Source organism: Lepidochelys olivacea, assembly GCF_965140295.1.
Source record: "Lepidochelys olivacea isolate rLepOli2 genome assembly, chromosome: 11".
NCBI lineage: Eukaryota > Metazoa > Chordata > Testudines > Cheloniidae > Lepidochelys > Lepidochelys olivacea.
The window spans coordinates 8,372,351-8,387,862 of NC_140421.1; the positions used below are offsets into that span (position 1 = coordinate 8,372,351).

At 42.9% G+C, this 15,512-nt stretch overlaps 1 protein-coding gene across 6 annotated transcripts in view; it reads left to right on the forward strand.

Moving 5' to 3' along the window:
- EPB41L5 (erythrocyte membrane protein band 4.1 like 5) overlaps positions 1-15,512 on the forward strand; it is a 113,001-nt gene that overhangs the window by 24,673 nt on the left and 72,816 nt on the right. For all 6 annotated transcript variants that reach the window (XR_014713567.1, XR_014713568.1, XR_014713569.1 and 3 more), the window contains exons 6-12: positions 4,023-4,067; positions 5,382-5,434; positions 10,115-10,235; positions 10,753-10,840; positions 11,504-11,592; positions 12,796-12,865; positions 14,221-14,390. Coding sequence is in view for 2 of the 6 variants with exons in the window: in XM_084643205.1 (XP_084499331.1) it covers positions 4,023-4,067; positions 5,382-5,434; positions 10,115-10,235; positions 10,753-10,840; positions 11,504-11,592; positions 12,796-12,865; positions 14,221-14,390 (636 nt within the window). In the remaining 4 variants the exon portion in view is untranslated. The remainder of the gene's footprint in view (positions 1-4,022; positions 4,068-5,381; positions 5,435-10,114; positions 10,236-10,752; positions 10,841-11,503; positions 11,593-12,795; positions 12,866-14,220; positions 14,391-15,512) is intronic.

Below are 15,512 nucleotides of genomic sequence, written 5' to 3' on the forward strand. Positions count from 1 at the left end.
CCATTAAGGTCTCATCAGACTAAGAGGAGACAAGTTCTAAGAATTCTGCTGGCAGACAAACCAGTTTCATGTGCTGCCCCATCTAGCATACGAGCAATGCCTGAGATTGGTGCAGAGAAGACAGCACCAAGGAATGACCCAGCACCAACACCTCTGGTCTCAGTCTTGTACACAGAAGTGCCACTCCAAATACTGAGGCAGAGACTCCAGACAGAGCTCAGTGTTTTCCAAGAAGGACAGATGCCATAAAGCCTCTGGAGATAAATCCACCGTGCCCTACATGACATCTAGGGTTGAGGAGAAGGAGCACCATATGATTTGGCCAATTCCTCCAGCAGTGACCCGATTCCGGTGATGCATCCATCAGCATCAACAGACTGAGGAGGATGAGCTGGGAGGAGAAGCAAGATCATTGTCGGTACCAAGACGCTGACTTGCACCAGTACAGACTCCAGTATTGAAAGCACCATACTCTTCAGTGCTGTCCCTGGAGGAGGTCGGCTCTTCACCATCACTGGGGCACACATACCCTCCATCTTCCAGTAGAGAGACTTCTTCTCTGAGGTCAGTGGTTAACACTTCAGATAGTTCTGCCAGCTTACCCTACAGGGCTCAGCTTCCACCAGCTCGTCAGGAATAGCTCTGGATTGGCCATTATCCAACAAGCGAGCCGTACTTCTATGGCATTCCACCATTGCCCTATTGGGGTACCAGGCCTGCCATCTCAGGCATTGAGAAGCTCATCTCCACTCCTCTTGAAAAAGAGGAAGAGGGCATTCCTCATCAGCATCATTGGCCAGAGTACCAGAAAGAGCCGTATCCAGGGACACCGCAGTACCAACGCCGTGTACTGTCATCAAAGGACTAGTCAAACTTGTCACCTCATGAAGCTGTATTTTCAGCAGCAGGACCAGCACCAGATGACTAAAAAAGTATTCCGGAAGTTCCTTTTGATGATTGTACAAACTTTGGAGATCAAGACTTCGAAGTTCAAGACTTCAGTCATAGCGGAGAAAATCCACAAGATACCTTGTGCAGCAGTTCATCCAGTATTGCCTTCCCTATAAATGAGGCACTGCTTGGCCCTGCCAAAGTCACTGTGGCAGATACTGGCCACAATAATGCCCATTCTGAAATGAGTCACGAAGAGATATTGAGTACCTCCTATGGGGTTTGAGTGCTCCTAGGCTCTCCTCACCCACTCTCCTTAGTTGCGGTACAAGAAAAGATGAAGTCCAGTAAGAGGTACCCCAGAGGATACCAAAAGGCTCAGCTTATTTGGGAGAAAGTTGTACTTTGCTGCACACAGCTGTTGGTGGCTAATTGCTAATCCTTACTGGCCAAATATGGCTTTCTAACATGGGACAGAGTGATAGCAAGGAAGGGTATCACAGACCGGTGGACCCACTGGTGGACACACACCAGGCTTCTGCAGTTGGACCCTTGTACTGGATCTGTGTGCTTCTAAACCACCATGAGTCTAGATAGATACCCGCCACAATCCCTGGCCTCTTGTGCACACGTCATGGTCTCTCTCACTCTCTTGGGAATGGGATCCAGTGGTCCAGATCAGACAGGACAAGGCTATGATCGTGTTGGTAGCCTCATGCTGGCCAAGACAGTTGGGCTGTTGGGCATACTGCAGATGTCCTCGTGTCCGCCCTTCCCCGCCCCATACACCTTCTGACCTGCTTGCACATAATATCTCAGAACAGTGGTGAAATTCTGCACCTAGATCTGCAGTCATTGCACTGATGTTTTGGATGTAGGCTGGTTGAGCACTCCTGACAGAGTGCTCCCTACAGGCTCAGGAGATTCTTGTACGAAGCAGGAAGCTTCCCACTAGGAAGACTTACTTCTCCAAATGGAAATTTTTTCCATATGGGCTGCCCAAAACCAGATAGCCCAAGTGGAGGCCCCAAGACTGACGATCCTTGACTACATGCTGCACCAGAAGCAGGTTGGACTAGCATTTAACATTTTCTAAGTTCACCTGGCAGGAATATTGGAGTATCACAGTTCAGTACAGTCATACTCAATCTTCTCAAATCTGACAGTATCAAAATTCCTGAGTGACCTCCTTCATGCTTATCTTCTGGTTAGAGACCTAACTCCCACATGGGACCTCAACTCGCAGACCCTCCCTTTGAAACATTGTTGGAGTGTTCACTACACCACCTGACCATCAAAATGGTCTTTTTTTTTTTATGGACATCACTTCAGCCATAAGGGCTTGGAGCTCACTGACTCAGAGCTGAAGTACCTTACACATCCTTCCATAGGGACATGGTGGTGTTGAAACCATGCACAGCCCAGACAGATGCTGCTATTTTAACAATACCTCTCCAGTCTTTCACACGTGAGGCTTATGCACACCTACAGTGGGATCCACACTAACTACAGTATCTAGAAGAACCACAGTTATTGTACGAAGAAATGGAGTACTTGTGGCACCTTAGAGACCTAACAAATTTATTTGAGCATAAGCTTTCGTGAGCTACAGCTCACTTCATCGGATGCATTCAGTGGAAAATACAATGGAGAGATTTATATACACAGAGAACACGAAACAATGGGTGTTACCATACACACTGTAACGAGAGTGATCAGGTAAGGTAAGCTATTACCAGCAAGGGATGGGGGGGGCCGCGCGGGAGGGAAACCTTTTGTAGTGATAATCAAGGTGGGCCATTTCCAGCAGTTGACAAGAACAGTAGGGGGAGAAATAAACAAGGGGAAATAGGTTTACTTTGTGTAATGACCTATCCACTCCCAGTCTCTATTCAAGCCTAAGTTAATTGTATCCAGTTTGCAAATTAATTCCAATTCAGCAGTCTCTCATTGGATTCTGTTTTTGAAGTTTTTTTGTTGAAGAATTGCCACTTTTAGGTCTGTAATCAAGTGATCAAAGAGATTGAAGTGTTCTCCGACTGGTTTTTGAACGTTATAATTCTTGACGTCTGATTTGTGTCCATTTATTATTTTATGTAGAGACTGTCCAGTTTGGCCAACGTACATGGCAAAGGGGATAGGTCATTACACAAAGTAAAACTATTTCCCCTTGTTTATTTCTCCCCCTACTGTTCTTGTCAACTGCTGGAAATGGCCCACCTTGATTATCACTACAAAAGGTCCCCGTCCCCTCCGCTCTCCTACTGGTCATAGCTCTCGTTACAGTGTGTATGGTAACACCCATTGTTTCATGTTCTCTGTGTATATAAATCTCCCCACTGTATTTTCCACTGAATGCATCCAATGAAGTGAGCTGTAGCTCACGAAAGCTTATGCTCAAATAAATTTGTTAGTCTCTAAGGTGCCACAAGTACTCCTTTTCTTTTTGTGGATACAGACTAACACGGCTGCTACTCTGAAACCAGTTATCGTAGGGTAAGTGACATTTCTTTCATGGAGCTTCTTCTTTGGGCATCCCCACCAGAAGAAGAATAAAAGGGTAATGCTGTTTTTCACTGCCAGGTGTACTAGTCCCCACTTCCTTCCCAATCCAAAGGAAGAGCAGTCTGTAAGCTAAGATTTTCTGCAGGGCCTTGCTATGGAGAGCAAGGTGGTAACACGAGACTTTATTTTCTTCCAGTTCCACTCTCCTGTGGCCAGTTTTCAGGATGGGATCTAGGCAAAGGCACTTTTGAGAAAAAATTTAGACATTCATGCTTTTGAATGAATGGTGGTGCCGACCGTCACATGGTGCATTACTGAGTCCTGATGGGGCAAGAGCGAGAAACGAGAGGACTAATCCTGCAGCATCTTCCTCTTTCTCCTTTAGGTCCTTGATCCGAATTCATATAAGTCGTCATTTGGGTTTTTCTTCGTTTGCACTGTGCTCAGTCTATGCAAGCCCATGCTGAGAGGCCTTGAAAGATCAGTGTGCAGCATCTTAAATCTAAGTTGCACCTTATTGAGTTCTTAAATGTCAGGTTATAGCTCCTTCTGTCCAGCTGCTGACTGACTGGCATTAGAACTGCTAGCTCTAATTGATTATTTTGTCCTTTCTTTTACCTTCATAGGTATTTATTTGTTCTTCAGCTAAAACAGGATATTCTCAGTGGAAAGTAAGTACTATTAGTATTCCTCCTGGGGGAATTCTGTGCCAAAAAAATAATAATTCTGCGCACAATATTTTAAAATTCTGCGTATTTTATTTGTCAAAATAACGCAATATAATCACTCCGATTTCAATTATTTCGGTAGTTTATTTAAACTACAATACTATGAATGGAGAATGCGAGTAGGGAGCAATGGAGGAAATCCCCAATCCCCCTTGCCAAATAGTAATGTAGCTAGATTTGACCCTTTATTTCTAGTTATTAGTCAACAAATATGCAGTCATATATGCTCAGTGTTCCATCATAGGCAACCGAAGAGCAAGTGAGGGCTGGGAAATCAAACTCACAAGTTATATTGGCTACTGACTATCTCCAGAAAGGTCAGTAGCAAACAGTTCATGGAGCACATTCTGATAGGAAATTTTTTCAGTCCAAAAATTTAGACCAGTTCTAATCACAAAAGCACCCTAAGCATTTATAAGGCCATACCGTCCTTTACACCCTTCTGGCAATGTGAAGGAGCCTTAAAATGTTTACACCTGTTTTATACTCATGGGGGAATTGACAAAGACAATGGAAAACAATTCACTAAGCAGGCATGCTACTACATTCAGCTCTGCCTGAGGGGACAGAGCCTGCCCCATGCCTACCTCCTCAGAAACACCCTGAAGCCCTGCCCCTCCACGCCGAGTGTGCTGAAGTAGTGAGCAAGAGGGACACTGTGTGTCTCTCTCTCTCACTTGCACAACTGCCCAGCCCCCCCTCCCCGGTGGTGATTTACATCTCTACCAGCTGCTCCGGGCCCCCGAGCCAACCTGCCTATGGTGCCGGGGAGGGGGTGCATGACCGCTCTTGCAGCTTCCCTTTGCTTTCCCATCAGAAGTCATTTTTCTGTGGGGAAGCAAAGAAATCTGCAGGGGGCCACGAATTCTGCGCATGCGCAGAGATGCACAATTCCCCCAGGAGTATAGTATGTTTGCTACATTGAGTCTCTCAGGCAATTACAGTGTGTTTAACATGAGATTTAACAACACAGTTTCTTAGGAAAACTAGGAACCCCAGCATTCAGTTTGACAAGAATATATTTTTCTCTTGATACCTTCTGTGTGTATGCAAATGTGTATTCTTGGTGTGCTGGCTCAAAGAGTCAAATTAGTGTAGCCTGGATATTATAGTACTTATCTCAAGCATCAACTTATCAAAGATCTGACATTCACTGGAACGAACCGCATCTCAGCTCTCAAATGCTTGAGAGTTGTCTCCTCTTTGTGAACACAGTCACGCAAAGGTTTATCTAATGAGCCATTTTTCCTGTGGCAGGTTGGAATGCCCGTTTGACACAGCGGTCCAGTTGGCAGCTTATACCTTACAAGGTGAGTGGGGTGGGGGAAATGACTGTGTAGACTCTTCCTTGTAGTCTTGCATCCTCCTCTCTCTGCCACTGTGGTGCAAAGATAAGTATCTTGGCCAGGGCTTGGTAATCCTAAAGCTGAAAAACCTACTTTCCTTGCCTGTTAATTTGTCAGCATATATTACAAAGTGCTTTGCCACATTAGGGAAGGGTGAAAGGAGCTTTTGAAGAAACACATTTTAGCCAAGGAAATGAATTGGCACCAGGCACTTTGCAGAGTGCAATATGAACTGTACGTGTTAGTTTTCATTTTCCACTAAAACGTTTTTTCCTCAGACTTGTAAGAGTGTCCACTTTCAGACTAACAGTTCACTGTGCACTCGGCTTGAACTGCCCTTGTACAGGAACAGGGCTGTCCCTCTGGTGTCTCAGTGCAGTCAATTCCTCAGGTTCCATCCTTGGTCTAATGGAATCATGCACCAAACTACAGTGGTTCCAAACAGGGGGTTTGTTTACACACACATTGCACTTGTTTAACTAAAGGTGTGATGTTGTACCAGTCTCATTAAACCAATGCAGTTTTGTGTATGGACACTCCACATTGGTTTACACTTGAATCATGTGGATTTAGCTCACACCAGTACAACTTCTATGTGGACCAGGCCACTGTCTGCTTCTTTCCACTTTCAGTTGAGTTGACAGTTCTGGAGATGATGGGATCCACACAGAAATGGAAGGCTATAGTTTTTGTTTGTTTTACTGGTGCAAAGGGAATTGTGCAGTGAAATTCTTTTCAGTTATGTGATCTGTGTTTAATGTACCATAGACCACTCTGGAAAAATGTCCCTCTCTATATACTCCATATACCTTATAAAACCTATTTGGTATCGTGCTTATTCTTGCTGTGATTCGTAAAGAAGACTAAGTCAATCCCTGAAATTTTTTATTCTCCTAGGTATTTTATAAAAGATCTGCTCAGCTTAAATATGAATAGTGTTGTAGATCAGTGGTTCTCAAAATGCAGGTTGGGACCCCCAAAGTAGGTTGTGACCCTGTTTTAATGGGGTCGCCAGGGCTGGCATTAGACTGGCTGGAGCCCGGAGCCAAAGCTGAAGCCCTAGCCCCACCGCCCAGGGCCAAAGCATGAGCCCCACCACCGAGGGCTCAGGCTTCAGCTTCAGCCCTGGGCAGCGGGGCTCAGGTTGCAGGCCCCCTGCCCAGAGATGAAGCCCCTGGGCTTTGGCTTTGGCTTCCCACCCAGGGCAATGGGGCTCGGGCAGGCTCAGGCTTCGGTCTTCCCTCCTGGGGTCATGTAGTAACTTTTGTTGTCAGAAGGGGGTCGCAGTGCAATGAAGTTTGAGAACCCCAGTATAGATAATCATAGAATCATAGAATATCAGGGTTGGAAGGGACCTCAGGAGGTCATCTAGTCCAACCCCCTGCTCAAAGCAGGACCAATCCCCAACTAAATCATCCCAGCCAGGGCTTTGTAAGCCTGACCTTAAAAACTTCTAGGGAAGGAGATCCCACCACCTCCCTAGGTAACGCATTCCAGTGCTTCACCATCCTCCTAGTGAAAAAGTTTTTCCTAATATCCAACCTAAACCTCCCCCACTGCAACTTGAGACCATTACTCCTCATTCTGTCATCTGCTACCACTGAGAACAGTCTAGATCCATCCTCTTTGGAACCCCCTTTCAGGTAGTTGAAAGCAGCTATCAAATCCCCCCTCATTCTTCTCTTCTGCAGGCTAAACAATCCCAGTTCCCTTAGCCTCTCCTCATAAGTCATGTGTTCCAGTCCCCTAATCATTTTTGTTGCCCTCCGCTGGACGTTTTCTAATTATTTCGCATCCTTCTTGTAGTGTGGAGCCCAAAACTGGACACAGTATTCCAGATAAGGCCTCACCAACGTCGAATAGAGGGGAACGATCACGTCCCTCGATCTGCTGGCAATGCCCCTACTTATACATCCCAAAATGCCATTGGCCTTCTTGGCAACAAGGGCACACTGTTGACTCATATCCAGCTTCTCGTCCACTGTAACCTCTAGGTCCTTTTCTGCAGAACTGTTGCCTAGCCATTCGGTCCCTAGTCTGTAGCAGTGCACTGGATTCTTCCATCCTAAGTGCAGGAGTCTGCACTTGTCCTTGTTGAACCTCATCAGATTTCTTTTGGCCCAATCCTCTAATTTGTCTAGGGCCCTCTGTATCCTATCCCTACCTTCCAGCATATCTACCACTCCTCCCAGTTCAGTGTCATCTGCAAACTTGCTGAGGGTGCAGTCCATGCCATCCTCCAGATCATTAATGAAGATATTGAACAAAACCGTCCCCAGGACCGACCTATTGATACCGGCTGCCAACTCGACGAGGAGCCATTAGTCACTACCCGTTGAGTCTGACGATCTAGCCAGCTTTCTGTCCACCTTATAGTCCATTCACCCAGCCCATACTTCTTTAACTTGCTGGCAAGAATACTGTGGGAGACGGTGTCAAAAGCTTTGCTAAAGTCAAGGAATAACACGTCCACTGCTTTCCCCTCATCCACAGAGCCAGTTATCTCGTCATAGAAGGCAATTAGGTTAGTCAGGCATGACTTGCCCTTGGTGAATCCATGCTGACTGTTCCTGATCACTTTCCTCTCCTGTAAGTGCTTCAGAATTGATTCCTTGAGGACCTGCTCCATGATTTTTCCAGGGACTGAGGTGAGGCTGACTGGCCTGTAGTTCCCAGGATTCTCCTCCTTCCCTTTTTTAAAGATGGGCACTACATTAGCCTTTTTCCAGTCATCCGGGACCTCCCCCGATCGCCATGAGTTTTCAAAGATAATGGCCAATGGCTCTGCAATCACATCCGCCAACTCCTTTAGCACTCTCGGATGCAGTGCATATCGTTGTGCACGTCCAGCTTTTCTAAATAGTCCCAAACCACTTCTTTCTTCACAGAGGGCTGGTCACCTCCTCCCCATGCTGTGCTGTCCAGTGCAGTAGTCTGGGAGCTGACCTTGTTCGTGAAGACGGAGGCAAATAAAAGCATTGAGTACATTAGCTTTTTCCACATCCTCTGTCACTAGGTTGCCTCCTTCATTCATTAAGGGGCCCACGCTTTCCTTGACTTTCAGAGCCAGTAGTTAAGGTAGGGAAACTTGTTGAAGAGAAATCTGTTGCTTTTCCCTTGATATTAAACAGTTTGAATGCATCCCGTTCTGAGAGATACTGGCATTGATAAATGCGTTTGATCTAATAGTGCAGTAGATCAAGTGTTTAGAAATGCAGGGTGAACTTAATAGGTCATATACCCTATTCTTAAATATTGGCATTTCCTTTCTACTTTCAGATCTGTTCTTAATTCCACAGTGAGTTCTTTAGCAGTGCTTTAATCTTACTGTCTGGTTGGCAGCTGAGCAGATTTTATTTAAATCAGCTGGAACCTAAGCAGGCTTTGACAACATTCCTTTCAACAGAGGCAGGTGGCATAGTGGGAGTAAATTACTGTAGATCTACAGACTTCCTCTGTGTCAAAGTATTTTTTTAAGTGTATAAAAAGTCTATTTAAAGGTTTTGTGTTCAGAACTCCAAGAAATAAATTTGTGTATAGTAAATACAACAAAATATTTAATTAACTCAATTTTTGCACCTTTTAAATATTTTATATATTTAATTGGCTTTTCCATTTTGTTTTCCAGAAAGTTTTTCCCTTTATTTTTGTACAAAAAACTTGCACTTTTCAAGCAGGTCAGTTTCTTGCTTGCACTTTTGATCAGAACTTGGGGGCCCAAAATTAGGTTCCTGATTCTCAAAGGTGAGTGAAGCACCAACTACTCTCTTGAAGTCACTGGAGGTGGTGACTGAAAATGAGACCATGTTAATTTAGGTTTCTAATTACAGATATAAGCACTCTTCTTTAGGCAACTGTGTTTGAAAAAGGTTGGCTTTTAAGTGTTAGCAGCCGTGGAAAAAGGAGCCAGTTCTCTGATGTTGCGCAGCCATTGTGACACTAGTGTGCTTACACTGATGGAAAGAGGAAAAATAGTTTCTCTCCCCTACTCTTGCCTTTGCACCCCTAAGTTATTTTTTTGCAGAGAGATCTGTAGTCATAGCTGGTTGAAAAATATTAAAACTGTTTTGGGGGAAATTTTGAAACTTTCCTTTCTACAGGATTCAAAATGGGTACATTTTTCTTGAAAGTTTTACATTTTTTCTCTCTTTCTTTTTTTTTTAAGTCAACAATTTTTACTGAAATACTGCTTGGTAACTATTTAAAAACTATTTTGATGAAAATGTTTCAAGAGATTCCAAGATCTTGACAATTCAAAGATGTTGACAATTTTTCATGAAAAGTTCCATTTTATTAAAAAAAAAAAGGAAAAAAAAAAAAAGAAGAAAATGTTGCTGGAAAACTTCTTGCGGGAAAAATTTTGAGCAGCTGTACTAACAGTATTTCATCAGCAGATGCAGAAGTTCTGTACAGAGCTTAGGCTGTAGCGCCGTTTGTCAATGTCTGCAGTTTCCACATGAAAACAGGTAGAAACAATAAATATGGGGGGTAGGGAGTGGGAGAAGTTTTGAGTCTGGAACACTTAACAAAGTAAACAAATCATGGTAGACATTTCAGCTCAAGCCAGTTCTTGTTACAGCTATTGCCTTTAAGCTAGGATTTATCTTGAATGGAATGTCACTTGACAGAGTTCTTTCTTTGTAGCTGAACTTGGAGACTATGATCCTGCTGAACATATTCCTGACCTGGTGTCTGAGTTCAGGTTTATGCCCACTCAAACTGAAGAGATGGAACTGGCCATTTTTGAGAAGTGGAAGGAATACAGGTACTTTAGCCTCCTGATCCATGCTTGCCAAATCAACTTTCTGACTCTTCCATTGGTAAAGCATATGCAAATGATGCAGTGGGGATGATGCTGACATTTCTATGTGGTCTTTCACCCAGATATAATCGTAATGTGATTCCATCATAGAACATGAGAAACCAAATCTAACAGTTCTTGGTTGAGAATGTACATGAAAACTGATATTTTTACATGTCTGCCTCTTCAATGCAGGGTGAAATTCTAGTCCTGTCAATGAATGGTAAAATTCCACAGTTTCAGTGAAATCATTAATTTGTCTAATCTTGCAATGCAATGCTTTTTGCAATAATCAGCGTTTCAGATTTAAATTTGCAAAGGTGGCCTTGGTGCTCATGTAAACTTTGAGAGAGCCAGCAATGTTTGCTTTTTGCAGTCCCATAGACATCAGTTTTTCCCCTCTTTCTCCATATGCTAGTTTTTCTTTTCATTGCTCTTAGTTTTACAGGATTCTGTTTAACTTTAAAAAAATTTATTTCAGGGGGCAAACACCAGCCCAAGCTGAAACTAACTATTTGAACAAAGCTAAGTGGCTGGAAATGTATGGGGTGGACATGCACATAGTCAAGGTAAGTTTGTCCACAAGGTGATGACCTCTTCGGAAACGGTTATTCTTACAGACCAAATGTTCCAAGTATTGTGCAAAGCTAAAAGTGCTGTATAGGAAAGGAAAACAAATGAGATTAAGGTAATAATATGGTGCTTTTCTAAAATGTTTAGTACTTAGGCTGGTTATGTGTAATCACTTGGTACGAACTAATTTGTGTATGCTTCTGGAGGCTGTAATTTTAATCTATCTATATTTATATTGTGTTTTAAACATGTGATAGGCGCTGCAGATTTCAGTCAGCCTGAAGCCTACGTGAAAATCATAGTAAATGAAATCAAAATTGGACCGGGATTTAATCTGGTATCAATTCACAATTGTCTATAGAGAGACTAAATAGATTGTAAAGGAAGAACGGTAGAGAATAACACAAGAAGGGTCTTTAGCCCATAAGCATATAAAGAAACCCTTTCTTCTCCTTGCTTCTTTATCCTGATCTCTCCAAAGAGTTGTGGAGTAGAATAAGCTATTTAGGAGGCTTTTTAGAGAGTTTTGTTATTGTAATAAAATAACAAATAGTATTTAACCTTAACAATGAAGGATGGGATACATTGGAATGATTTATACATATATGGGATCCTACACGTGGAACTCAACACAACCTGTTTTGGTCTGTGATACTTAGGCAAGGGACGGCAATGATTACAGCCTTGGACTGACCCCGACGGGAGTTCTGGTCTTTGAAGGCGACACCAAGATTGGTTTGTTTTTCTGGTGAGATTGAAAGACTTAAGACTGTGCATTGTAAAATACCTAACTCTTTTACACTAGCCAAGAATTCTTGAACATCACAGTGTCTGAGACCATTAGTCAATATTAGTAATCTGCAAAATACTCCATAGCTTAAAATTATGGGGGTTTTTCAGTGTCCAAAACGTTATCTTCCTTGGTTAGTGTCCTTGACAAATACGTGAGTGGTTTTTGTGTGCTTTCATCTCTCTTCCGTACAGCAGTGCTAAATACATACACAATGAAGCCCGTACAGCATCACTAATAATATCAAGTATGCTTTCCCAGGTTGTCATGCTGCTTTATTGGATTCGTTGTGTATGTGTGTAGTACTGGATATGTGGGGGAGAGGGGAAAGCATTCAACCAGTCAAGTTGGTATCTTAGCCAAATGTTTTCTTTTTTGTGAGGAGGTGTGGGTATTGGAATCCTTTGAGTGCAAAACACCATCCAGGTGGTTTCTGCCTTTTTTTGGAAATGACCCCTTTCTGTCCCACACTTACCACAGAAACAGGTTCAGGCCTAGATAAAAGCACATAACCATATAATGTAGTAAAGAGTATGAAAATGCTTACCAACACCTGCAGTTCCCTTCTGCAGGCTTTTGAGGGGGTAACACCAGTTTGTTGGAGGTATTTGTAGCAGTTCCATAGGACTTGTACAGTTGCATATGGTTAAAAAGCAGGCAGAAAGATGGGGAACCCACTTTGAGATTTGGGTCTAGGCTTAAGCAAGGTTTAAGGGTCCAAAGTTATTTTCCCTGGTCCCTGTTTCTCATGCTTATTCCCATGCTGGCAAGGTATGGGTAGGGGGGTGGTCAGGCAGGTTTGTTTGGTTGGATCCAATCTAATTGTATAAAACACAGTTTGCCTTAATTATCATCTCCCTGCCCAGAAATAATAGACTGTACTGATGTCAGCTAAAAATCCATTTTAAGACCCCCAATAGAAGCTTCATCTTTTTAAAAGTTGCTATAGTTTTTGAAATCTCTTCAAGTCATAACTTCTTAATGACAATTTCTTAATACACCGGCTAATACATACCTCATTGGGACGTTTGTTGTAGGACCTCAGTCTGTTTATTTCAGCTTTTAAAATGGGTGAGTTCTAGAGCAGAACATTGAATATAACTCTTCTCTATGGACCAACAAAGATGTGTTTACACATTTCTTTTCTTCTTCATCTGACAGGCCAAAGATAACCAGACTGGACTTCAAGAAGAACAAATTAACACTAGTTGTTGTTGAAGATGATGAGCAGGTAGTTAAAATGTGCTGTTAGCTCTTTTAGCTGCTGTGTAACTAAGATTCACGGGCACTAGTTAGTTACTCCTGCTCTCATTTCACACTTAAGTTTGCAGGAGAAACATGGCAGCATTGGAGTGTTTTTAGTTGTGACTTCTTGGTGGCAGTGAATTTACATGTAAAAGAAATTTAGCAGTGTCTGATTTGCTTTGTATTCTCAGCTTTTAAAAGGGCAATGTCTTGTTTAACTAGTATGGGCCAGAGAATTTGGAAAGAGCAAGTGTACTTTGGTGTGTTATGTAAGAAAGCTAATAAAGGTAGGTAGTGTAAATGCCACGCAGTTGGAACTCATTCCTTAAACAGATGACAGAAATGCCCCCAGGAGGAGAAATTGCTCTGAGTTGAGCAGATTATAAAAAAGCGAGGATTGGTAACACAGGGAGGTGGATCTGATTTGGAACAAGAACCAGGAAGTCTGCCACCGAGACAAGTACCTTTATGTTGTAATATTCCCATCAGTCCACAGTTGTTCTGAGCTTGGCCTCCTAGGGTATGGCCACACAAGGATAAAAAAACCTGCGGCTGGCCTGGGTCAGCTGACTTGAGCTTGCAGGGCTAAAAATTGCTGTGTACACGTTCAGGCTTAGACCCGAGCTCTGGGATCCTGTGAGGATGGAGGGTCCTAGAGCTCGGGCTCCAGCCTGAGCCCAAATGTCTATATAGTGATTTTTAGCCCTGCAGCTCAAGCCCCATGAGCCCGAGTCATGACCTAGGCTAGTTGCCGCCATATTGTGGGTCTCTTTATCCCTGTGTGACATTTTTCATCCGGCTTATCTACAAATCAGTTTATTGTAGGATCTTTTTTGAGTGCAAAGTTGCTAACATACATTTTAATAAACAGTTTCAATGCCGCTGCCCCACAACCACATACTCTAATGTGTATACATTTGGGCAGGCCAGGTTGGACAGTGACTCTTTTAAGATGCCTCACGTGTAGTGAATGCATTGTAGTTACAGTGCTATTTGCTAACTAGTCAAAAGCAAATCTTAGCTGGTGTTGGTGATGCCCTGATGTGTTGCTCCTAACACAGAGCCATCCTGGCTCTAACAAATATATTTAATCATTAATTTATTCCACAAAAAATAAATGGCCAAATCCAGTTGTTCCTGGAGTCAAAAATACTGAATATTCTCTCTAGCAATTCCACTTGTATTTGGCGTATTTCATCCATCTATTCTCAGGCAGAGATGAAGTGGGGGAGATTTTTCACCACAGATGAATATAAATTTTATTGAGCATTCATTAAATTGTGGGGAACTCTGACTCGTTTGAGGCTGTTTGAATTCATGGTGTATTTTCTGTGCTTTAAGGGGAAGGAGCAGGAGCACACTTTTGTGTTTAGGCTGGATCACCCCAAAGCCTGCAAACACTTGTGGAAGTGTGCAGTGGAACATCATGCTTTCTTCCGCCTCAGGGGACCCGTCCAAAAAGGCTCAAGCCGATCAAGCTTCATTCGGCTGGGATCACGGTTCAGATACAGGTCAGAGTCATTTCTCATTCGCTGTCTCTTCTCTCCCCATTTCCAGTCCCTTGGGTAATGCACAAGCGAGGAAAGTGGTATCCAGTTTCTATAGTGTCCAGAAGATTGAATGTCACAAACTGCATTTAGATAAATTATTTAAATTAGGCTGTTAAACTGGCCAAAATAATGCACAATGTTTAATAAACAACCCTTTCCAGATTTGCGAACTGAACTTAAGCTTTTTCTGATCTGTGCACTAAAATGTACTAGGGGCAGTTTCCCAAAGTTAACAGGTTGTCCTGTTTCTTACATACAGTACATTATACCTGTGCTCTGTAGACTACCCTGGCTTCCCATTTACTTCCAGGTACAGTTCAAGTGGTTGATTTTGATTCATGAAGCCCTGCAGTTTTGGTTCTGGTTGAGAGTCCACTTCATGTTCCATAAGGTGCATTTAACTGACACAGTCTAGACTTACACATTTGATGGCAGAGCAAGGCTTGTGACTCTGGAATTCATATTATTTGTGTTGCGGCAGTGCCCAGAAAGCCCAATTGGAATCAGGGCCCCGCTGTTTCAGACACTGCATAATCATATAACGAGGTCTCATCTTTGTCCCAAAGACAGACTGTGAGACAATTGGTCTTTTACCTATGGGGTTGATTTGCTAGGGGAGGCAGATTTAGTTTACTATGTTTGGGATTTTTTTTTAAGTTCTCTTTTTTGGGCCCTGGGTCAATTAAGCTGTTATCATTTTGCTTTATTGATCACATGAAGTCCATCTGCATACACATTGTGAAAAGTGCATTTTATAAATAGAAAAATATAATAAATATAGACATTATCATCATTTGTAAAGGGTATGAGGGTCACTTTAAGGACATTGTCAAATGGAAGTAGGTGATTTACTTGCACATCTCTGGAAAGCATAATCTGCAGTTCGGGCAGAACCCCTAGCAAATGTAATAGGGCTATTAAGGAAGTGAATGTAGGGCATGTTGAAAACATTGGCTTGTCAGCTCCGGAGAATGAAGTGACTTACATCTACAGAACAGGTGAAGTACAAGCAGTGACAATGCAAACTCACCACATGCTACCTTGCTGGAGCATGCTGGTTGTTCAGCTGCTTACCAATCCTTG